The sequence below is a fragment of the Marmota marmota genome, unplaced genomic scaffold (assembly GCF_001458135.2).
Source record: "Marmota marmota marmota unplaced genomic scaffold, marMar, whole genome shotgun sequence".
Classification (NCBI taxonomy): Eukaryota; Metazoa; Chordata; class Mammalia; order Rodentia; family Sciuridae; genus Marmota; species Marmota marmota.
In genome coordinates, this window is record NW_025999999.1 from 4,021,781 (window position 1) to 4,046,396 (window position 24,616).

Below are 24,616 nucleotides of genomic sequence, written 5' to 3' on the forward strand. Positions count from 1 at the left end.
TCAGTATATTTTTTCATATATTTCCCCCTTTCTTTTTAGTGGAAAGTATGCTGGTTAAAATAAGGACCTGGGTTCCAGTTTCAGTTCTTTCACTTATTATACAACCTTAGACAAGTCACTTAAGTTCCCCAAGTGTCTTGTTTCCTCACTTAAAAATTAAGAAATTACTTTTATTATCCAACCTGTATTTTTCTATGCTATTCATATTCTGCACTTCTAAATTTATGCCTGACATTTTCACTGTTTGCTTGTCAGTTTGTCTTCCTCTGTTGCTAGTTTTCTCATATTGTTTACCACCCAGATTTCCTCTTATATTTACATATATTTGGTAATCAGAGCTAGATTTTTATTGGAAAGCATTAGTGTGGGACCGGTTTTAGAATTCTGAACTTTCCAGATTTAGAAAGGTAATATAATCTCTAAAACATGTTTCATAACATCAAAGTAAAACATATTAACATTTCTTTTTTTTTCTTTTTTTTTATTATTTCTTACATAAATGACAATAGTGGAATGCATTACAATCATAATTATCTATTTACAGCACAGTTTTTCGTATCTCTGTATATAAAGTATGTTCACACCAAATTATGCCATTATACATGAGCTCTCTTATTATTATTGCATTACAATTCTTAATACACTTTTATACCACAATTTATCATATCTCTGTTTGTATATAAGGTATGTTGACACCAAATTCACATTAACATTTCTATAGCAGTGTGTGACTCTATGTTAAGTGGAATATATAAGAATAGCCTCACCTCGTATCGTTTCAGGTTAGATTTGCTATCATTGAATTTTAATCCATACTTTTTTACAAAAGCAAAATACACAACACTTTTGTTTTCAGAACTGTTTTGCTTTTGGAATTGTGGATTATGGGCCAGTCATATTTTTCTGCTGTTCCTGGGTATCTTTTCTTTAACTCTCATATTACCTTTCCGACTTGATTCCTACCTTATTGAAAAATCTGAGTTCTGATAATTCAGGTTTCTGGTTTCTTCACTTTTCTTTGGAATCTAGAACTAGTTTTTTAGTTTAATTTTTTTAGTTGATTTGGTCCAGGTCTGCTTTTGCCTTTAGATCTCCTCCTAACTTTCCGTGTTTATAAAAATCGAAACTACACTGCTTTCCCAAGAAATCCTGGAATCGTGAGCAAGCCAGTTATCCTTCATGCTGGCTCCTGGAGAATCTCAACTCAATTCAAATCTGTCTTATAGCCCAGGCTACTTACTGTATTAACTAACCAGCTTTTAGTTCACAGTTTGCAGAAACCTATTTTTTTGCCTCTTATAACTTTGTTGCTGTATTCAAATCATGCCACAAGATGGTGCCCAAATAGCAGGGAATTTCTTTCTCATTTCCAAGTACCAGGCGGTTTCCTGACCAACTTTTTGGCCTTAAAGTACAGTCACATATAGTTCAGGAATTTTGTAAAAGCTTCTGCTGATTTGGAAAGGTATGTTCAAATACCAAGTTTTACACTCACCTTGATTTCTGCAATCCACTTGGTTCATGACTTACTTGCAAAGTCTTACTTTTAAGACATTATCAATCTGGAACAGTAGTCCTTGAAAAGAAGCATTTAGGCTTATCATGCATCTTATAGTGTCAAGATAAATGGCCAAAAAATTAGAACTTGTGTTGTGACACCTTACAAAGGTATCATTTATATTATGTTTTTGTTGATGCTGTTTTTGGAGATGGGATCTTGCTATGTTACCCAGACTGGTCTCCAGCTTCTGGGCTCACATAATCTTCCCATCTCAGCCTCCCAAGTAATTGGGATTAACAGGCACATGCCACTGTATTTTCTCAGGTGAAAGATTTATATGAAAAACCAAACTTCTGTATTAAAAATTGAAGATGGATTACCCAGATTTATACTTTTTTTAAAAAAAATAGTCCTTATTTTCCTTTCATTATATGTGGTTATTTTACCATATTGGAATTGCATATGCCCCAAGATTTTTGGCTCCTGGAAGTATTTTTTTGTTTTTTACAATTTTAATATTTATTTTTAAGTTTTCGGCAGACACAACATCTTTGTTTGTATGTGGTGCTGAGGATCGAACCCGGGCCGCACGCATGCCAGGCAAGCGCACTACCACTCGAGCCACATCCCCAGCCCCTGGCTCCTGGAAGTATTGTGCAAAATAATGAAATTTGATTTGCCTCTAAAATATGTTTTCAGTAAGGTGGTAATAGGGAGATCTGAGTAAAGCCAAGTCACTGCTGTTTCCATTTGAGCAACAGAATAGAAGGAGAATATTAAAACATTATTGATTCCTGTTGAAATGTTAATGAAGATCAGTACACTCATAGGAATGATAGAGAATTGTATTAAAGCACTGAGCACAATTGAAAAGCAGAATTAAAATAAATACATATAAGCAAGACAGAATCTTGATCGTGCTAGGTTCTAACTTATTTCATATACTTCAAGTTGCTATTTTCCCAGATCTCCCTCTTTTGACTATATAAAAGCCTTACAGTGAGGCTAGGAGTGAAGTTCAGTGATAGAGTAAATGCTTAGCATGTGCAAGGCTTTGGGTTTGATCCCCAGCATTGCAAAAACAAAAACAAAACAATGTTGTTTTCACTTACAAAGTGTTTGATAAGTTAAAGACATTAACTTCAGCAAGGTAAAAGGTGATTGTGAAATCCCCCTGAATCATGATTAAAATTTGCCTTGTACTTTAGATTAAGTGAGAAGTCACTAGTTGTATGAAGTATACTACCACATTTAACATTGCCCTTTATTTACAGAGAGAAAACGGTTGGAAGCCAAGCAACGGGAAGACATTTGGGAAGGTAGAGACCAGTCTGCAGTTTGAACATCACACAATGAAAGAGCTAATTCCATGAATCAAAAAGTGTTTTCATAGTCTTCAGATAAGAGGATCCTTCCAGAGCTGTGTACATGCAGATGTGCATGTTAAAGAAAGAGAAAAAGTGATCAAGACAAAGAGTGGGTATATAGAGAGAAGATAAACTCCTGTCTTCGCTCCTAAATGCAGCTTTTTGGAAGTTCCCTACTGTAGTGTATATAAAAGGGAGCCATCTGTTGGGAAGAAACATGGAAGATGTGACTTCCAAAAGTCCTCTAAACAGGGCAAGTCATACTAGTGTGGGTCACGCTTCATAAAATGTCTAAAGCAAATATAAAACAGAAAAGAGGATTCAAACCTGCAATGATGGGAGATTTAGGCCTTGCAAAGATGGAGCATTCTTTAGTACCTCACAAAGTTAAGAACAGCAATACCAGGGGGCAAGTAGGAAACACTTAATACAAAGAGACAGAACGGTGTCTGCTGTAGTTGACATACACAGAATCTACACTCCCAGTTCCAGAACTCTAAAATTGGTGAACTGCAGCAGATGTGGGTATTTGGACTCAAGAGTTTGTACTGAGCTCAGTGCCTGGGGCTGTTCCAGCTGCATAGCAGCCAGGGGGCTTGCTAGCTTCATTCCTCATCATAAGCCAGTCTTGGGGAGCTGTGTACCAGTTTCATTTTAAGCAGTAATGTGTTGTAAGAGAGAGATTAAAGGCCATTTTATGACACATATCACTCTGGTATTTATCAGTTTTGTCTTTCCCACAAAGAAACAGGAGAGCAGCTCTCCTCTTACCTTCATGCCTATAATGCTTTGCGTGAGTTAAATGAATCTGTTTCTTTAATTGAATCCCAGTGAGTAGAGAGCTGATCATCTGTCTGCCCCAGAATATATTTCCACAGTGACTATCCTAGATTGACATGTGGTAGTTCCTCTCCCTTTCTTGACCTCCTAGTATAACCCTTTGCGCGCGCGCGCACACACACACACACACACATACACATACACACACACAACCTCTTGCCTTTTCCCATCTCTCAAATCTGACATCCTGCAGAAAACATCTGGCACACAGCATGTGCTTGGTATGATCTTATCAGCCTGTGCCAGAGGTACTTGGCAACAGCACCAGACCATCCATTACAGGGACGATCAGCCAGTTTGAAATAAACACCTCTAAGCAGTGTGAGATTTCCTAAAGGACACAGACAGGTCAGAGCCATCAACTCTGGCTTTATCTCAGTGGTTTTGGAAAGTAGTTCCACGCTGAAGAAATGGTAGTGCTAGGTGGGCCTTAAAGTGCTAAAGTGGAAAGAAGTGGTGTCCTGTGCTATTGAAGCAGAAGCTGCTTTTTTTTTTTTTAAGTACCCATGACAGTAACAGATTGTTAACATTGCCTAGAACTATCTAAATCCTAGGATCACCTGAAATTTATAGTAGAGAAGTACATTCCCTCTGAATTCTTATTTGTTCCTTACAGTGAAAGTCTTTGTAGAACAAAGGTATGTTACCTTCTGAAGAGTATGTTGAGGTTTCTAGTACTTTAGTTCCTCTCAAGACCAAAGTGTGCTATTGTAGGAGTCTTCTGAGGTTTTGGTTCTGCCTGGAATTTGGTGGTTGGTATTCTGTGAACATTCCTCATCTAGTTATAAGTCATGCCAGCCACCAGTCTTCCTATGCCTTTCCCTTTCAACTTAGAGGTGTAACAGCACAGCCCTTGTATGGCTTTTTCCAGGAATTAGAACCAGCTGCACCTATCAAACGTGTGATGTGGGCAGCAAGACTGAGACCAGAGCTAGTGGCTGTCTGCCTGGCCAGCGTTTTCCGGCCTTCTTGGAAACTAGATCTGGCAAGAAGCAAAGGGTAACCTCCCTGCCTGAATCTAGTCATCAGTCACCACATGCTCCCCCACTAGCTGCACATTCTTTCACAGGCCATTAGCTGCATGCGTGAGTATAATGTTGTTACTGTTTGGGAGATGTTTGCCTGATCCAACAGGAAATCAGTCCTTCCCTTGTTTACCTAAACTGCCACGCCAAAATATAATGCTCCCTCTGCCTGATGAAGGAGATGAGGGAGTCAAGAAGAGCTGGTGGGTGAGAGGAAGGAAGAAAGCACCTCTTTGTATTCACTGAGAGTACCTCAGAACTTGTCCCACTTGACTCTCTACAAAGGGGTAGATCTGGTGATGGGGGAGGGGAGTCATAAATCTGTTTTGTCTGCTACAATGTTGGCAGTCTTGGAACTTGACCTTCTTGCTCCTACCTTGTGTCCCTTAACCTTTCTGACCCCTGCCCCAACCTTTTATACCTCATTAATCTTTTAGCATTGAGCCTGGGGAAGGAAACTTTGAAGGAGACAGGTTGACATCTTGTTAGAGAAACATACTGGGGCTGTCACGAAATGTGTGCCCTTTGCATTTTTGTCCTTAGTACGGTGGGAGGTTAAGGGGTAAGGGTTAGTATGCTAGGAACTACATAATCATAGCTGGTCTGGTCTTTGGAGCAGTCCACAATGAGCAACCTTTATTGGCATTAGGAGTGTCAGAATTATAAGGATCATCTCTTTTAAGTGTGTGTCAGTAGAGAAAAGAAGAAGACCTTGGTATTTTTATACCACCTGAACAACAGCATATTGGAGCCACATCAAGCAGGGATGGTGGCCTTTCCCAGGTTTAGTCCTTCACTAAATTAAATGATTCTCCTTCTGATTTCTCCATTCTTGTGTCCCTTACCCTACCAGACCTATCTTCATGTTTCTATAGAGAGTGGCTTGACTTTTTTCTTTCCATTACAAAAATGTATTTGATGCAAAGTTGACTTGGTTGAGACCTGAAATTTAGGCCAATCCTGAGATGCATGGTGATCCTGAGAGAAAATGGATTGTCTGCCAAGTGTAAGACACATTTCTCTCCTTGGCAGAGACCCTGATAGAAACTGGGGTCCATATACTTCAGCAGTCTTTCTTTGATCTTCTCTTGCTGTTCTGCAGGAAGGCCCCATCTGGCCACTTCTGTGAAACTTGTCTTTTCTCAAGTACTCAATAATTGGTGATGTTGACCCATCAGTAGATAATGGGATGCCTGAGGCCTGAGATTGCAGGAGTATTACAAACAGCCTTATATGCAATAAGATAAAGGTAACACACTAAGGAGCAGAGTGTGAGAGGCAAGTTCTAAATAAGGACAGATAAAGCAAGGGACTGCATTCACCAACTTCTCTGCAAGTTGTGATCTTGACAGTTATGTTGCATTGAGCTTCTAGCAGAGAACTAATCCCACTTCTTGCATATTTTGGTCCTCTGTCTTCTGCTCTTTGAGGACATTTACAAAGCACTGTTTATGCGGAGGTCTGGGCCATAGTTCACCCCTAAGAAACTGAGAGTTTCTGAATCCAGGAACCCTGTGGCAAATTTCAGGAAAGATTGGGTCTCCTTATGAAGAGGAGCTTAGATGACCAAAGCCTGGAGGTCCTATTATGTATGCCATAGGGGATAGACCCAGAACCATCCTGAGGGAGTGATACCATCCTGGTTTGGTGATCTTGCCATCAAAATGTTTCCTGAGCAAGTTCTTGGTGCCCCTTGACACTGGGCCCCTTTCCTTGTAGGTCAGAGCTCTGTGAAGGGCATGGCTCCAATAAGCTGAGGTATTTGATGTGTGTGGGCAGCAGCTGGGAGTGTGCAGTGATGACTTCAGATGAGGTTGTTCCTAAGTCGCTGTTCCTGTTCCAGGGAAAGCTCTGCATTGGCTCTGTATGAATCTCCTGTGGGCAAAAGGAAAATAGCTAAGTAGCCAACCTTGCCGCAGTCTCATTCCCTGACAACCTCACACAGATCCATTTTGTCCAGCTCGTCCTTTTCTTCAGTTGTGAGCATAGACATGAAGTGTCATTTGCTAGGAACAGACCCTGGCCAGGAAATCAAGACTGTTGAGTGGAAGGGGCTGTGCTGGTTCTTCCTTTGCTGCCGACCCAGATTCATTCTGTGCCTTTTGTTCTCTCTGAGCTCCAGGGAACTGATCCCCAGAGATTGTATGACAGTGGCTACCTTATCCTTTCTGGCTGAGATGTGTTAACAATTGCAGGAAGTCAAGAGAAGAGGCATCAAACATTTCCTCTCTGTCCAGGTTTACCATGTAACTCTAGTATGGCTGTGAATGCACACACCCCTTAGCAAATATAGGCATTTCAAAACTTTAAGATGGAAGGGCTCTTTAGATCCATGGATCTAGCTTTCAGTTGGCTCTGGGATGTCTCTTCCCCCTTCAAGCCTAGAGGGGTAACAGTTCTCCTACTCATATTGCCTCAATATCCCTGTCTTCTTTAGTCCTATGCACACTTCTATAAATAGTTTTTTTGTTACGTAATTTCAGACCCATTTGGTGTGCCCTCTGTTTTCTGCAAGGACTCTAATGGGTCTCTAATCATTAGCAAAAAGAACCTATAAGATGCATTGTTTTTCTTTGCTTTTTTAATGCTCTGGATCCCTTGTAGTCTGATTATGGAGAATCTGCTATCTATGTGCACAGTCGTGGATTCCAGTTCTTGATTCCTCTCACCTTGTTTCATTATAATGTCAGCGAAAATCTACTTAATCACCAAATCCAAAACCTTCAGCTATTCTTCCTCTTCTCATTCTATTTCTCATCTATTGCCAGTTATTTTTTAAAACCAAGTGATCTTTTTATTCCCTTGACCAAAATTTGTCAGTGATAAATAGAAGCCCACAGGATAAAGTCCATTCTCTAAGAACTACCATAACCAGAGGGAACTTTAGTAGGTTGGCAGTTCATGGCCCTGTTTAACAAAAGAGAAAATTCAGGTTGAGATTTCTCATTTCCTACAGCTATAAAGTGATGAAATTGGATTTGAAACCCAGTGAAGATGTCTGAAACCAAATCATATGCTCCTCCTATTCCCGTTTGTGTCTTTTGTCCCTCCTTTCATACCCTGCTCAAATATACGTCCTCTTTGAAACCTTTTCTAGCCCCCGACTCTTTGCTTACTCTGATTAGTTCATGCCTGTTTGAGGGTACTTGCCAGTCTTGGGATCACCCATTTGTATGTCTGCACACCCTACTTGACATTAAGCTCCTGCATCTTAAAGTGTCTGACAGTGCTTAGCACTGTAGTAGGTCTTAATGTTGACTGAAGAAACAACTCTGCGCCATCCACCCTGTAAATTCTAATATGGCTGTGAATGCACACACCCCTTAGCAAATACAGGCATTTCAAAACTTTAAGATGGAAGGACTCTACAAAAAACAAGTACAGAGACCACCTCCTCCTCACCACCTCTTCCTTTGTGTGATACTACTAGTCCTGTAAATGTCCCTGTTCTCCTTGATCCTCTTACAAGTGGGTATGATTTCAGTTGGGGGAATAGTAATGCACACCAAGGGGATCTGCTTTTGCCTGTGAGGCAGTCAAGCTTAGAATGGAGGCAAGCCAGGAGAAAAGGAACATACTGGAAAAGAAAATCCTGATGTGGTTTGAGGGTCGGAAGGATTCTGTGACAGTCCTTAAGGCAAATAGGGATGTAGAAGTAGTTATTGGATGAGGTGGATGGTCTGATCAATTCTAGAAATCCACTGTAAGAGTGTCACAGGAAATTTGTCTTTGTCCCATCCCTCCATCCCTGGCCATTTACACACCCACATAAGTCACACTTGGGAATACAATTAGAGTCCTTCCAGCTTCCCAAGCCTACACAAAACTGGGGCCACAGTGCCTCAGACTTACCTGTGTGGCAGTTGTGCAGCCAGACCCTCTGCCCGTCATACTTGCAGCGGCAGCGCATCATGTTGTTGGAGAAGTCTGACTCTGCCACCTCATTTGTGGGGTTCACAACCACCTGGAGTGAGAGGGAGACAGATGAAAATGAGTGATTTGATTTCTGAGTTGACATGTAAGATCCCTTACATCATATATAATAATATTTTTAAAAGTTTATTATTTGCTTCATTACCCTTAAGAATCACCCCAGGCAGTAGGCATTAATGTCCCCATTTTATAGATGGAAACTCAGAATTGCCAAATGTCCATTGACTCAGAACTAAAACCCAGGGTCTTGGGATTCCTGTTGAATGTTCTTTTCTCCCAGCACAGCTGCAGCTATGGGCCTTCTGGAGACTACAAAGGGGAATACTTTGCTATCATCTGGTCTCAGGGCGCGATTTGTAACTTCTATAGGAAACGGGGCTCCTGTGGAGATTTCCCCAAGCATCCTTACCTGGAAGATATAGTCCCCTGGGCCCACATCTGTGATATCCACCCATTGGCAATCAATGTCATGCCGGTAAGTGTCCCAGCAGCCTACAGTCACTCCCTGTTCCCCAAAGTTGGCACATGCATAGCGCCGCTGAAGTCCTGTGAGAAAGGATACACAGTCACTGAGGCACCGGGTAGGTACTTGTGACCCAGCACCATGCTAGGTCTTTCACATACTTTATTGTCTTAAGCCTCCCACAAATTTCCAGTTTAGTGCAGATATGCTCAGTTCACAGATGGAGTTTGTAAGTAGGAGACAGTCCCTGCCCTCAGAGAGCTCAGGAGCCTGCAACTATTATCTAAGATAAAAAGTGTTAACTCTTTTTAAAGTGGTACAAAGTGAGATGGGAATTCAGAGGAAATCGACCTTTCACCTAAGATTTCATAAAGTAAGAAATTGACCTTTTTAAATTTCCTTGAGTGCTGTTGCCAAGCCAGTACCTGAAGCTGATGAACAGGGCAGAGAAGACCTGACCCCACAGGAGCTAAGGAATTCATAAGGAGTATAACCGGAGAGCATGCTGGTAGATGCTGATGGGAAACCACATACCTGTGGGGCAGTTTGTGTCTTCTAGACAGAAGCTGGCCTTGTGCCCCTCAGCCACCTTGGAGCCATTGAGTGTAAGTAGGTCATAGTGGGTGAAGACCTCGATGCTGTGGTAATGCCTGCAGAAGACAGAGCTGTCAGCCCGACAGCAATAGGAGAGCATCTCCTCTGAAAGGGTTAGCAGGAGAGATTGAGGGACTGGGCCCCATCATTACCCAGAAAGCAAAGTTATAATAGCAGGTTGTGCCCTTCTGCCTCCCAAACTCAAGGTCAGTATGACCCACAGCCCACTTTGCTAGCACCCCTGACAGAGAGCAAGGCACAGCTGTCTGCATTACCAGGCTCTTAACTCACATAAGGCAGGGTAAAAGCTGCCCTGGTAGCCTCTAGGAGGCTGTAGCCTGGCTGCAGGGCCTGAAGCAAAGGTGGAAGGAAGGAGCACCTGACCCAAGGACCAGCCTAGGGGCCAAGTGGCTGCTGGGGAGGAAGCTTACTCTACTCTGTCAGCCTGGGACCAAATTGCTACCATAGTTTCCAATCTAGTTATAATGACAACTCTGTCGGTGCTCCAGGGAAAGGTGCTTATTATCTCAGGCAAGGCCAAGTCCCAAAGTCATTGTCCATTCCTCTCAGCTTTCCTTTACCCATGTCTGCGTCCTAAAGAAAAACGCTTTTTTTTTTTTTTTTTTTAATTTTTTTTTTCCCATTCTGCCTTTGTCAGAGGCATTGTCTTGCTCTCTGTTCTGGAGGCTCCTGATAGGAAAGAATGCTCCTTTGTCTTCTTTTTTAGCACCAAACTGTTTATGCTATTCTTTGGAGGCCTGGCCTTGTTGCCTTGCCTGCTGTAGGAACCAACAAGCTGTTTTCACAGAGCTAGCATCCTATTTTAGGCCTCCAGTTTTCTGTGGGTTCCTAACTTCTGTCTTCTAAAATACAAAGCCTAAGATCCAACACAGAAAAATTGCATAATACCATGATAGCAGAGACCAACCACAGCAGTGACTTTCTTTGGGATGTCACTGTGGGAAACAGGCTCCATGACCACCATTAACATAGGTCTCACTGAAGAAAGAGACATGGGGCAGGTGAATGCTACTGGGATCACTGTATTGCCCCTGGAGCAAGGCCAATAAGCATCTAGGAAGGAAGACTTATCCAGAGTGCACACCTTACCCAGGCAAGTTTGCCCCCTCTAGAGCCAAGACACAGGTTGGCACCAACCTGTGGCACTGGTGCCAAATCCAGCTGTGGCGTCCAGCCTTGGGACGAAAGTCAGCCCTGCCTAGGTTGTAGATCTGTGAGGAGAAGCGCAACAGGCGCCGGTGTCCATATGGCCAGTCCATGCGGTCGGCTGACTGTGAGAGGCAGTTCTCCTCATGGGCACAGTATAGCAGGCTGAGTGGGCGGTCCTCCAGGTAGGCTGTCTCCTGCACCAGCTGAGCATTCATCACTAGGTCTGGAGCACCTGAAGTGGCAGAGAGTTGAGGCAGGAGGCCAGGGGTAGGAAGGCAACAGGTCTTGCTCCCCAGCATGAGCACAAGCTTCCCCCAGATCAAGCTCTCTGGGAGAATCCCAGAAAAGAGTGCAGTTCAGCCAGGAGATGAGAGTTCTACTACGAAAAGGAATAACCCATCAACTTAACCTGGGAGGTAGTTCCAGGGTCATGATTAAGGTTGCCAGCTCTGGAGCCAGGCCACCAGGGTTCATTCTTGACTTGACTTCTGACTGTGCCATTTCCCAGTTCTATGACTGCTTAACCTTTTTGTGTTATCATTTTTGTCATCTTCAAGATGGAGAAAATGTAGTGATATTAATGTGGTACCTGTAAGTTGCTTAGGTGGTTGTTTACCACAGTAAACACTCAATAGGTGTAAGATGGTGTTTTTTGTAAAATGCTTTTCAGTCTATAAAGTGCTTTTATGTAGCTTAGTGCATACAGTCCTTTCAAAAAGCTCTACAGATACCTAACCTGGTTACTTTAACCAAGTCACTGTCCCTGGGCCTCAGTTCCTCAGTGTCAGAGACCAAGGAGGGCAAGCTGGAAGGGAGAATTGGACAAGGTTGTCCAAGCTCACTCCTGAACTCTGCCATTCCAGTCTGTGCTGCTGAAGTTCTGAGCCTGCTTCCTCGAGGGCTCCTACTCCAGCCTAATTGCTACCAGGGTATTCCCTGTGCTTCTTCTGAGGCATCCAGGCATTCTGGTGCTTCTCCATATGGGAAAATCCGACACACTGGTACCTGTGTCTCTTAGCTTTGTGCCCTTTTTTTCCTCTCCTGTTCCAGGGGCTTTACCCTCCTTTGAAGCCACATGCCTCTACCATTGCTGTCCCTTATTTTCAGTACAGAAATGTGCAGATCTATAGCTATTGCTGCGCAACCTTGAAGGAGAAAATTGCTCTTAGTGTTCGGTCATACATTCGGTCATACAAGCACACAGCTGCAGCTTAAACAGAGGCATCCTCCACATGAGCCCATGTGCTGACGAGAGTGAGCTCTTTTCACTGACTCATTTCAGTGGCTGGATTTGGAGGATGCTTTGCTACATAATGCCTGTACTATCACTAAAAGTGCTCCTGAAATTCCTAGAGTGTATTTTGGAGAGAGCCAGGATATACTCACTGACAAATTCCAAAGTTCCTGAGGCAAAGGAGAACTTTCAGAGGCAATAAGAAGAAGGGGTAAAGCAAAAACATGGGAAAAGTCAGAGAGAAGAGACAGGGATGGCAGAGGCTGCCTACTGGCTGTCTGCCCAGCTTCCATTAGCTGTTAGGAAGCATCTGTGAGAGCTGCCACTGGAGGCAGAAGAGGGAAGGCTCCAAGGTTTCCAGGAAGGGGAGTTGAGTGAGCAGCCCCAGCATGCTATGAGTCCTAGCATGCTGTGGGGACCCGCTCTGATGCCCTGTCACTCTGCAGGGGAGAGTGTAATAGATGGGCCTAGTGCTTTCCCCCAGGGTACACTGCACAGAGAGGAAGCCTAGAGCTCCCTGACAGAGGTTAAGGATATCTTGGGGTTAAGTTTGGCAGGGAAAAAGGTCAAGTGGCCACCTTGGGCAGTGCCTTTGGACTGGATATAATTATCTTGGCACAGGCATTGTTGGCAGTTGTCAAACAGAGATGCTGCTACCCTGAGAATCTGGGTTTGTGGGGCAGACATTTGCCAAAAAGTAGTCTTTCTTGTCCTTAAGCCATTTGGTTAAATCCCACAGCTCAGAAAGAGAACACATACCTAAAGCTTTAGACCGTAGTATACCTCATATTTATATATCCTCTGCAATGGCTTCCAAACTTTTTTCTTACAAACAAGAAATATATTTTACGTTGTAACCTAATACTCACATAGTGCCAAGAAAAAGCAACACGACTCTTAAGTGTAATGTACTCTCATGTTTTCTGCCGTTTCAGTTTTTGAAATCTCTTGGTCATAACCCCAAATTGAAAAACTCTGTTCTTTTTCCTTATGCTGTCCCATCTTGTTTTATTTCTCATAGTAGCTGCACAAGGTGGGCAGGGCAGGTTTTGTATCCTGATGTGACCCATGGTTTAGCCACACAGAAGTGGTAGTCCCACTCCTTGTCCCTGCTGCCAGGCAGCTGAACCAGCCCTCCAGGCCCTCCCTGAGGGGAGCAGAGGCCCACCCATCCAGGCTCCTTGAGCCCCTCCCTTGCTCACTGTTTGTGCAGGAGACTCCAGCTGAGAAGCGCCCAGTGCCATGGGAGCAGTGCACAGGCCCATGCCTCTGACACTGCTGCAGGGCCAGCTCTGAGCCTGAGCAACGCACTCCACTCATGACCACTTCTTTGGCTTCAGGCGTCCCCTGCCAGTACCATGTGTCCTAAGGAAACAGCCCACATTACCCGGTCAGAGTAGAGAGATGCCTTGGGAGTCATCTCCTCTGAGGCCCATCTGAGGCTTAGACCTCTTCATCCCATTACTCCCACCAAGGTGTGCCCTGCCTGGGCCTGAAAATCTTCACTGATGAACCCTACCCCGGAACAGTGTATGACCCCTCTGATATTAGAAGTTTCTTCCATGTGTGGAGACAAAAACCCACTGCCTGTGGCTTCCATCTGACTGCTCCTATCGGTCTCCCAGGTGGCAGTTCTTCACAATCTGAAGAGGATTGAGTTGTTCCCCTCCTCCTCATACAACTGCCATGTTCCCATTTCTCCTGTTGTTCCTCACAGCCCGCTGTGGGTTGTGATCAGGGCTGTGCCCAGTTCTCGGCATGAAGTCTACACAGGCCTTGCCCAGCAGGCTGGTATCAGGGCAGCCAGGCCTGTATCTTCTGTTTGTTTCCTTATGGTCTTTGATTCTGCTGTTTCTCCCAGACTGCCACATCCTGGTTTAGTCCAACATTATTTCAGTCCAACATCATTATCTCCCTTCATTCAGCTTAGTCTCCACTCCAGCTGTTTTTCAAACAGCAAAGGAAGAAAGCTTTTAAAAATCTGTAGGATTTAGGCTGTTAATGGTCTTGCCCCTGCTGTCTCCACCCTTAAACCTCCCTTGAGAGCTACTCTGCAACCTCTGGCCCCTGGTTTCCTCAACTGAATCAATCAAGCTTTCTCTGGCCACAGAGCTTTTGCGCACACTGTTTATTTTTCTTCCCCCTCATCTGCTAACTTCTACTCATCTTTCCTACAGATGAAACTTTGTATCTGGGTATGTGAATATTTTACTAATGACAGCCTCTTTCATGGTATTTTTGTCTTGTTCACTACAGTATTCCCAGCACCCAGCATTGCATCAGCCCATAGTTTCATTTAATAATTAAATGTTGAATGAAAGAATGAAGGGCCAGCAGCCCTAACACAGGAAGTTTTGGTCCTCTGCATCCAGGAGGCTGAGAATTTATAGGGAAGGAGCAAGACAGGGACCTACCTTGATAGCAAAGTTGGCAAAACCTAGGCCAAGCTGTCGGCAGGCCACCATGGCTTCAGTGAGACCCCAGTGATCACTGCACACGGTGCCCCAACGTAGGACACCATTCACCTCCACCTGCACCTCCACCACGCCCTCTTCTGGGCTTCGTCCACCTGCCAAGCGCACCTGCAGTGGTCAGAGGCATGTGAGGGATGGGACAGCCTGGGGAGGGGAGAACAGAGGACTGCAAGCAGGGGGCCCTGCCCAGGCCAGCTCACGTGCAGCCTTAGACCAGACACTCTCACTTTAGGCTTGACTCCTCTGTAAAGTGAGCACCATTTAATGGATAATCCCTAATGTCCTTGCCTACTAAGCAATCTGACTCAAAAGTGCCTGACAGGAGCTCCTGCCACGGAACTTGCCCTCCTCCTATCTCTAAAATCCTACCATGGCGATGCACAATTTGCAAAGGGCTTTCATTTCTACTGCGTATGTACAGCCCCCAAGAGTTGACCTCATTTTATGAAACACTAGCTATGTGCCCACAGTCCCCCTCAGTTTGACTTAAGTGTCTGGCACAGCCTCCACTACCACTCCCCAGTGCCTGCGGCCTGTGGTTCTCACCCTCAGGCACCTTCTTTTGCAGATTCACAAGGAACCTGAGAGGGTAGGTGAGAGTGTACAGACACACCTGCAGAGCCCCTGTGTCCCTCTGACACCTCTGAGGGGTTGTGATAGACTCTCCAGGCTGGCTCAAATAGGGCAGGGGGACTGTACACAGCTGAAGCCCTGGCTGCCCCTCCTGAGTCCCTCCCCACTGGCTCAAGGTTGGTATCCTGGGGTTCCCTAGGTTTCCCAGATCCCTGCCTGGCCACACGCTCAGCCTGAACTCACCTGATTCTGGAAGCCCATGTCAGGGATGTTACACCTGACGGCAGCATCATTCTCATGTTGACAGCCATTCTGGGACCCTTCCAGGGCGAGGCAGTCACTGAGGGTCTGCTCATATCCCCTGCAGTGCACCTCACTAAGGTGGATGGGCCCCAATCCTGGGTGGGGGAAGAGATGCTGTGTGAGGCTCCATCTCTGTGACCTCACACTGTGGCTGTCCCTCCACAGAAGGAGAGAACTTCTGGGCACTGACACCCCAGGGACTTCAAGAGAGGAACAAGGCCCTCCCACCCCCTCACCCCCTGGAAGGCCTTCTCACTTACCTTGGCCCAGCTGGGCCCCAAAGAGGGCCTCCCGTGCAGAGCCAAAGCCAAGCTGACGACATAAAACGCTGGCAGAGATGAGGTTCCACCTGTGGTCACAGACTGTGCCCCACTGCCGGTTCACCAGCACCTCCACCCGGCCCTCGCCCACCTGGGCCCCAGAGCGCAGGCGCACCTTCAGCTCCTGCTGGGAGAAAACTGGCTTCAGGGAAGGCAGCCAGAGGGACTAAGCCACCAATGTGGGACACCAGGGCAAGGCTCCTTCAAGCTCCAAGAGCCAGAGCTAGGGCTGACTGCCCACAGCCATCGTCTTGAAGAAGCCGTGTTTCTCGACCTCCACTTCAATACAAGTTACCACCACGACCTCATCAAGGAGACAGTCCCTGTGTGGTGCTAGTATGTGTGTGACACCTCACTAGGTTTTTCCCTACGTTTTATAATAAAGGGCAGGTTCAATACCTCCGGCCCTCAGAGGGCCCTAACTACAATTTAATTACTGTTTTTACGGTTACCTTCTATTCTTGGCAAGTGATGTCAACTTGCCGTTTATGTACGGTTATAAATGATCTCTTTTAGATAACTTCCAAGGTTCTCCCGTTCTCTGATTCAGTTTCTCCTCTTGATCTAGTTCCTCTTTCCTGTCCCCTCCAGGCAGAGTCCTGCCTGTGCCTCTGGGTCAGGGTACAGAGTCCCTTGGGACTCACCTCTGCCCGGGACTCCTTGCGCCAGGGCTTCACCTTGGGCGATCGAAAGCGGGGCCCCGCCACACAGCTGACCACCGCGTGCATGCCACCTGGGCAGGCTGGCTGCAGCTTGCCTCGTCGTGGGGCCACCTGCACCTGGCAGTTGGCCAGGTGGGGCTCTGTCCCCAGGCAGTCAACCCGGTGGATCCAGAAGGAATTCTTACTGGTCAGGCCCTTCAGCCTGGAGGACAAGGGAGATGTGGGTGGAGGAGGGCTTGAGCAGAGGCTGAGGAGAGGGCAGGGGAGGGGAAGGGAAGGAAGCCCTGGGTGCCGCATCCATTTGCATGTTCCCTGAGGGTTCCACTCCTCACCTAGACTTGGGATCCTTCATCTTCAGATTCCAGATTTTTCTGTGGTGGAGAAAACAGACAGGAGGTGCAGGAAGTGTGGAAATCCCACTCTCTTGCTACCACTATGATTCCTCATAGTTGCCATTAAGTTTGCACTGGACTTCACAGTGTGTAAACTTGTTCACAAATATTATCTCAGTGCTGAGCTTCACAGCAGCCTTGATAAGACAGCACCTCACAAATAACGATGATCCCATTTTATAGAAAAGGCAGGCAGGGTTCTGGGGCTTGTCCTGAAGTGGGGTATGTACTGACTAGGCAATTCAAACCTGCTCCCCCAGTCCAGATGAAGGGGATCCTTTGGGGAGTACCCTAAGAGGAGGGATATGGGGACAGGCACAAGTCATAGGACTTGCTGCGGGTGGGGGAACTGCCACCCAGAGACACCCAAGCTATAATCAGGGCTGCTCTCCTCGTGGGTGGCAGGTGAGTCAGCAGGACCAAACTGTGTAATTACCAGGCAGTGGGGGACCAGGGGCCTGCACCCCATCATCCCCAAGGATGGAACCACATTGATACCCACCACCCCTCTTTCTTCAGGACCAGGACCATCTAAGCCAGAGATACAAGGACAGAACAAGGGACATGAAACTGCTTCATTGAAGTGTGACAAACTGGAGTGGTTGAGGGCAAATGACTTGGAGATACCAAGGGAGATTTCTCCCTCCATGAGAAACCAGGCTTTCACTGATGTGGAGCCAGTGGGGCTGTGACTGTGTCCTTATTTATTGGGCTGACACAATCTGCTATGACAGTTTAGTCACATTTCTTTTTTTTTTTTTTTTTTTGGTGGCGGGGGTACTAGGGATTGCACTCAGGGGCACTTGACCGCTGAGCCACATCCCCAGCCCTATTTTTATTTTATTTAGAGACAGGGGCTCACTGAGTAGCTTAATGCCTCGCAGTTGATGAGCCTGGCTTTGAACTTGTGATCCTCCTGCCTCAGCCTCCCCAGTTGCTAGGATTACAGGCATACGCCCCCGAGCCCAGCCCAGTTTGGTCACATTTCTAACAGAATACTTTTGTCTCCTCTCCCAAAACCCGCCTACCACATACCTTGCTGACATACAACAAAATTAAGCCTGGCTTGGACCAGAGTTGAGAGAATTCAGTGGGACAAAGTTGAAACAATTCAGTGGAATGATAATGGAGGTCCAGATGCTCTGCCCAAGGTCCCATGGCTAGTTTCTGGTAGAGATTCGACGAGAATGCATTTCATCTACACTTGCGGGTGAAACTGTATCTTCAGTAAAATCCATCTTTTAATCAGGGACACAGTTTTACATACAGTTGTTTTTATTGTGGGGCATTCTATACCATAGTCAATTCTTTTTTATATGATTGCCAAGCATAAACTTTGTTTTCTGGCCACGTCTATGTATTTCTCAGGATCTTAGGGTTTGTATTTGATAATTTTCTTAATTATTCTGAAGGGATCTTTAACTCAAGATCCTTAACCGTTTTCCTCAGTTGGGCTATTTTCCTCCTGATCCCAACACGTGCAAGGTCCTGCAGACACCCATCCCTATCAGTCCATCCCCACAGCCCTCACTGTACCCTGCACAGTTCCACTGCCACACACACACCCACGTACACACATTCACATAGCACACATGTATACACTCAGCCTGGCTCCCCAATCTCACCACCTTCCTACCTGTAGTAGAGGCTGTTGACAGGCACCTGGCTGGGGAAGCCCAGCATACCGCACACCACCCTGCTGTTGTTCATGGTCCAGCTCTGGTCACACACCTGCCGCCAGTGGCCCTCGTACCGTACTTCCACGGCTCCCTCGGTCACTGGGCTGTGCCTCTTGGCACTAGCGAGGATGGGCTTGAGCCGTACCTCCTCCAGCCGCTGGCCCTGCAGTGTGCATAGTCACCATGGGATGGGCCCCCAGGTTCCTGGGCCTCCTGCTGGGCTGCTGCAGGTCTTCCCTCAGAAGAGCCAGGTTTGGAGCTCTTACAGGACCATCCCCCATGTCCCTTAAAGGTCAGGCCAGGAAACCGAGGCTCAGAGGGTAGGAGGTATTTGCTGATGGCCACATAGTGAGTAGGAGCAGAACCTCAGTTTCACTAGGCCCTTTTCCGCCTTTCCAATTCGTTAAATTGGAGAGACCAGGTGGATGTGCCCTCCCTGGCAGCAAGCCAGCAGCCCTTGGGGATTGGGAGGCTTCTGCTGGGCATGGAGGGGCCTTCTTCATGCCACCCTGGGAAGAGCTGAGATGGGCACAGCACAGCTGCTTGAGACTGGCATGATCCTTTGGCCCACAAGTCCCACCACCCAAGCCCTGGGGTGACTTGGACCAATGCAGAGCTCCCTAACCCCATTGTAGTCTAGCTGCCCTCAGGCAGAGGCTGCCTGGCAGCAGATGGTGGGGGCCAGAGCCCTGCCCTGCCCTGTTGTTTGGCTTGGGTTGTTTTTAGCTCACGGTTGTTTGTGCTGGGAAGAGGCAGCAACTGTGGCCAGGCCTTGTGGGTGAAACAGCCCCTCGCTCCCCTGCACCTCCCTCATGGGGAGCAGCTTCTGGGAATCCCAGCAGGCCTGGCCTCTGATCCCCAGGCTGCCCTGCATCAAGCTGGGCACCTGCTATGGGTCAGAGCCTCAGGAACACTGTTCAGCCCACTTCTGCCCCATCTCTTTCTCCTCCTCCAGGCTCATCTTTCAGATGGCTCTCTGTCTTGGATCCAGCCCTCAGCTCAGGCCCTGAAGAGCCTCCTTACCTGGGGCCCAAGGGCATTGGAGACCCTCTCAGAGAAGTAGCCTCGCTGGCGCTGGGGGTGGCATACCACCCCGACATCTTCTGAATGGCTGCAGTCACTGACACCCCAGCCATTAGACGCACACTGGTCCAGGGAGTTCTCAGTTCCCATACAGCGCACATTGTCCAGCCAGATCGGGCCTATGGGGAAGGGGAGGGGCAAATTTCACGGATAGGCTCAGAGAGGTTGGTTACAGCTCTGCTTCCTACATGGGATCCACACTTATCAAGTCTCCTCTTCCAAACCCTGAGAGAAAAGTGTGGGGAGAAGGGCTGGGGATATAGCTCAGTGGTGGAGAAATTGCCTAGCATGCATGAGGGCCTGGGTTCTATCTGAAAAGAAAAATGGAGGAGCAGGGCAGCTGGCTTTCCTTTAGTCTTAGTATCAACAGCTCTGCCTACTGCCTTCTCTTGGTGTCAGACCCATAGAATCTCTTTTTGGAAACTGGCAAGTAGCCTAGTAACTAGGCCGACTTGTTCACTCCTCATCCATCCAGTCATCCATTCAATAATGTTTGCTAAGCACCCCTGTGTGCCAGTCACCACTTTCAAGGAACTTAGAGCTCAGTGTTGGTGACAGTGGCACCTTATCACAAGGGGGAATGCCAGGGTCATCTGCAGCTGGGACATTCAGGTCAAGACTCACAGAGGAGATCATTTGAGCTGAGCATTAAAGGATAGGGTGACACCAGGTACATCAGTGAGTGCAGCCCCTGAGAGACACCTGCTACCATATCCTTGTCATCCTGTGGGGCAGTGCCATCACTTACCCTCCCCTTGGCCATATTTGGCACTGTGGGCCCAGGTCAAGGCAGACTCAAAGCCCAGCTGGCGGCAGGCCACTGTGGCCTCCTGAAGCGCAAAGTCATCATCACACACGGTGCCCCACTGGCCCTGGTGTAGCACCTCCAGGCGGCCCTCCTCTGGCCTGCTCCCTGGGCCCACCAGCCGGAGCTTCTTGGTGCCCAGTGACTGTGGCCTGCAGGGAGGGGTCTGGCCTAACAGCAGCAACAGCAGAAACAGGGATAAGGTGGCTGGTGGGGACCACATCCTGGTGACGTCAGGGTACCTAGGGGATGAGTAAACAATGATCACCAATTCCACCCCAAACCCTGGGCCTCTTCAGCATTGGTAGCAGGTAGAGAAGGGGCATTGCCTTGGAGTGGTGGGGATGCCCTCAGGGCAATAATGTCTACCCTTTGATGTTCACAGCATCCGGATCAAAGGTATCAAATGCCACCTTCCCCACAGAGGGGGAATGTTGGGGAGGAAAGGGTTATTAGAGGAGTCAAGTTCTCCCCCACTTTGCAGTGTAGCTTGGCCAAGTCTCTTAAACTGTTTAGGCCCTGATTTTTTATTTCTAAAGTGAGGAGATTGAGCCAAATATTGTCTGCTCTTTCCTGCAGCATGGATAGCCTGTGACACCCATCAGTCACAGCTCCAGCTCCATCCAGGTGTATCATTCCTGCATCCATGCCACAAACACTGTTGGAGTGCTTCAGGCCAGTTATTAGGCCAATACTGAGACAAAGAAATGAAGACATGAAATACCCTGCTGAACCTCTCCATGCAGAGAAGAGGAATCAGGGGTCAGAGGAGTAAGAGATCTCCCAGGTAGGAAAAAGGGCATTCCAGGTAGAAAGAACAGGATGAGTAGAGGGAAGAAGAAAAGAGGTGAATTCATGCAAGAGCAGGGAGTGCCCTTCTTTTCCCCAGACTCTGCAGTGTTGTGGGCTTGGAGGGGCAAGGAAGGAGGGGCAGGCCAGGTCCAGATGCTCAAGGGCCTCATGGACCATGCACAGGGTTTGTGCTTCATCCTTTGAGGCAGCGCCATCACTGTAGGAAACGAGGGGCCATATGAGGATTTAGGAAGGGAATATCATAGAGAGGGCCCTTGTGTCCATGAGGCTGGAATGAGATGCTATTTGAGTCCTCAGAGTGAATGAGCTGGGTCCTGGGACCAGAGGAGAGAGCAGGGCAAACAGGAGAGTCATGACTTGTAGAGCTGCCAGAGACTTCTGGAGCCACCAATGCTGCCACTCCTCCACCCCAGGTTTTATGCTGATGAAGAGCTGAGGCCCATCAGGAAGAGAGGCTGGAGAGGCTGGTCCCTGGCTCTCTGCCCAGTACTTGTGTCTTAGAGGTGGTTCTGATGTGATGGCATCTTCCTTGGCACTGCTGTTCTTGGGGATCATGCCATTCATCTAAGCAGGAAGTGTCTCAGGCCCCTGCCACTCTTGTCACCACAGCTGAGAGTCACTCCTTATTCCTCCATCATTCAATGCAGGACTAGGTGGAGTGGGCTACAAATATACGGGATAAGCTCAGGGAAGGAAGCTTCAGGGGAAAAGGGACTTTGTGTAATGTCCCCAGAGCCCAGAATAGTGCCAGGCACATAGGTGACACTCAAAAATAATTGTAGTTGCATGGATGGGAGGTGACATGTCACAGGGTTGAGTACAGACGGGGGAGTCAGACTGCCTGGGTTAAAAAATCCACCTCCCCCATTCATATCTAGATAAGTGGGTCGATTTCTCATGGCCTTAGTGTCCGCCTCTGAAAAATAGGGATAATAACATTACCTGCCACATTGGATTTTTGTGAAGATTAATGAATGAAGACTTGAAGCCCTCTGAAGAGCAGTGGACTACAATTACCAGCTACTTTAATAGCTACAACAGAACCTTTGGTCTCCATCTTTGGAATCTCACCCCATCTTTGTACAAAGAAGGAAATGAAGGCCATGTCTTCTGTCAACTGCAACATTCTCTGGAACATTCTCTGCAATATTCTCCAGGTTTGCCCCTGTCCCCTCCAAGCTCAGTATTGGCCAGATCCTCCTCCCTCCACCCTAGGGGGCAGCTGCCTCCCTCCTCTCACCACAGTAGCCTCTTCCCACTGTCCCCTCCTGCACGTCCTCTTCCAGACTTAAACACTGTTTTCTTCATGTCGCTCTCCACACAGGAACCCTGGAGGCTCTCCACTGGCGATCACCTCCAGCTTCCCTTCTCTGCTTTCCCCGCTGTCTGCTTCCCTGATGAGGAGGTAGATGCCAGAGACTGAGCCACCCTACAGTCACTACAGGAGTGACACTCTCCAAATGACAAGAGAGGACAGGTTAGGGCCCTCATCTGTTAGGACACACTGGGTCTGGGCTGACAGATGACCTTGCCTCTCTCACTACCCCCAGGAATCAGGATGCTCCTGACTCTGCCACCAAACTGCTGTGTATTCTGTTTTCTTCTGAGTCTCTGCTGCAATATCTCTAAAATAAGGGGGTAGCACTAGGGGGAGACATGCTTTGATGGAGTCTAGGGTGTCCCGGGCAGGTCTGTTGTTTGGGCTGTGGCTAAAGTCCCCACAGCACAGAGGGTGTGGACAGTCCAGGTCACCAGGACTGCTTCAGGACTCTGGATTCTGGCCAGGGCAGCTCCCTTCCCTGCAAGCTGCAAGAAAGTGAATGGGTACCGGTATGAGCTAGAGTCAGCTACAGGGACAGCTTCTCCTCTCAGCTGTCCCATCTACTACAGCATCCCTATAGCTTTTGCTCCCACCAAACTTATCTTCTCACCCTTCCCAGGACATAACCTCCAGCTCCCAGCTGACACATGGCTCCTTCTATCTGGAGTGCACTTTCCCTCTCTCAGATTGTCAAACTCCTACACACCTTCAACGCCAGGCTCAAATGCTATTCCCTCCATTAAGCCTTCTCACCCCCCAGCTTCCTAGCACTTGGTGTGTGTGCTCTGTGACTCCCCAAGCAATCTCCACATATCTGTTTCCCCAGCTCTGAGCACACAGCAGAGGAGTAGGCTGAGTAGCCCTTAGAAAGGGAGGCAGCCTCAACAGTGGTTCTCTTCCCAAGTGAAGGAGCAGGGGACAAAGGAGGGGAAGGAAGGTGAAGGAGAAAGGAGAAGAAGAAGGGAGGGAAGGATAATAATAATAATACATTTATTGTATATGCCTCTCCATTTTACAGATAAGTAGTTGAGGCTCAGAGAAGTGAAATAACTTGCCCAGCCAGGATTTAAACCCAGCAGCCTGGCTAGAAGTCAGGGCTCTCAAAACCAACAGAGATGGATGTTGGAGGAGGAGGTGGAAGAAGGCAGGCAGGCATGGAGCTGAATGAAATTACACCCTGCTGCTGGTTGATTTATGACCCAGGCCATGATGTGAGGGCTCTGGGGAGGGTGCCAGCACTGAGTGCCACCAAGTGAGAGATCCAGGACCCTGCCAGCTCAAGGCAAAGAGGCACCTGCTCCAGGTGCTGCCAGGGCATGCTGGCACCTGGTCTCACCTTGCCCAGGTAGAGAGAGCTGGAAGAGGGCAAATGCCCAAGGGGATGCAGGAGAGCAGGAGGGTGCTGTCCTAGGAACACCAGCTTTGGAATGCCTCCCAGTCCCTTCTCTGTGGCTCTCTAGTGGTGGGGCTTCCTCTCTGGGTCCTGTACCCTCCCTGGGAATCCATCTCTGTGGGCCTGAAGTAGTGCCAGCAAATGGGCCCTGAATTTCCCCTGCAGCCCTAGGAAAGATAGGGGTTGAAGTCTTCTGACCCTCCTTCCATTCCTTGTCCCCTCTCACCTCCCAGCATAGTCAACCTATAGTTGCAGGGCACAGATCTGCCTCTTAGTCTCCCAAGTCACAAGAGTGACATCTGAACTCACCTTGCCCATCTGAACCCCCTTGGGTGAAAAGGCAGAAGAAGTGTTACACACCTCGGGTTCAAAAGCTAGACACTAGACACGCAGGCACCCCCGGGGCCAGGCGCACCACCCACGCGGGCCTTGAGCCAACCTCCCCAAGTTGGTCACTTGTCCAACTGGAAGAAGACTGTGAGAGACTGGGGACGAGGCAGACAGTCCCACGAACTAGGGACCACTAGCCCCCCAGAGGCCTGCAGAGTCAGGATAGACAGAAGGATGGACAGACAGCACAGCAAGAGGCAGACCCCGGGGCTGGGGGCCGGGCCAGCGCGAGCGGGCCTCCCGGGCCCTGGGGGCCTTTTATCCGCCGGAGCCTGCAGCCG

At 47.8% G+C, this 24,616-nt stretch overlaps 2 protein-coding genes across 15 annotated transcripts in view; one reads left to right on the forward strand and one right to left on the reverse strand.

The window, feature by feature from the left end:
• The window catches only part of R3hcc1l (R3H domain and coiled-coil containing 1 like), a 93,141-nt gene extending 89,566 nt beyond the window's left edge, over positions 1 to 3,575 (forward strand). For all 12 annotated transcript variants that reach the window (XM_048807114.1, XM_015494604.2, XM_048807116.1 and 9 more), the window contains one exon: positions 2,776 to 3,575. In XM_048807114.1, the coding sequence (XP_048663071.1) occupies positions 2,776 to 2,843 (68 nt within the window). In that variant the 3' untranslated portion in view covers positions 2,844 to 3,575. The remainder of the gene's footprint in view (positions 1 to 2,775) is intronic.
• Positions 3,576 to 5,342: 1,767 nt separating this feature from the next.
• Loxl4 (lysyl oxidase like 4) lies at positions 5,343 to 23,426 on the reverse strand. 3 transcript variants are annotated; one of them, XM_048807109.1, is made up of 15 exons: positions 22,472 to 23,426; positions 20,362 to 20,660; positions 19,554 to 19,732; positions 18,488 to 18,693; positions 16,792 to 16,830; positions 16,442 to 16,661; positions 15,738 to 15,924; positions 15,418 to 15,572; positions 14,542 to 14,709; positions 13,330 to 13,492; positions 10,882 to 11,125; positions 9,664 to 9,779; positions 9,076 to 9,212; positions 8,586 to 8,697; positions 5,343 to 6,608 (listed from the first exon to the last, which is right to left on the reverse strand). In XM_048807109.1, exons 1-15 carry the CDS (start codon positions 22,537 to 22,539, stop codon positions 6,538 to 6,540), a joined length of 2,364 nt encoding a protein of 787 aa, XP_048663066.1. In that variant the 5' UTR covers positions 22,540 to 23,426; the 3' UTR covers positions 5,343 to 6,537. The 3 variants fall into 3 exon arrangements, with proteins under 3 accessions (XP_048663066.1, XP_015350096.1, XP_048663067.1); XM_015494610.2 differs by having other exon boundaries at positions 15,738 to 15,921; positions 22,472 to 23,424; XM_048807110.1 differs by lacking the exon at positions 22,472 to 23,426 and adding an exon at positions 22,174 to 22,463.
• Between the last annotated feature and the right edge of the window lie 1,190 nt (positions 23,427 to 24,616).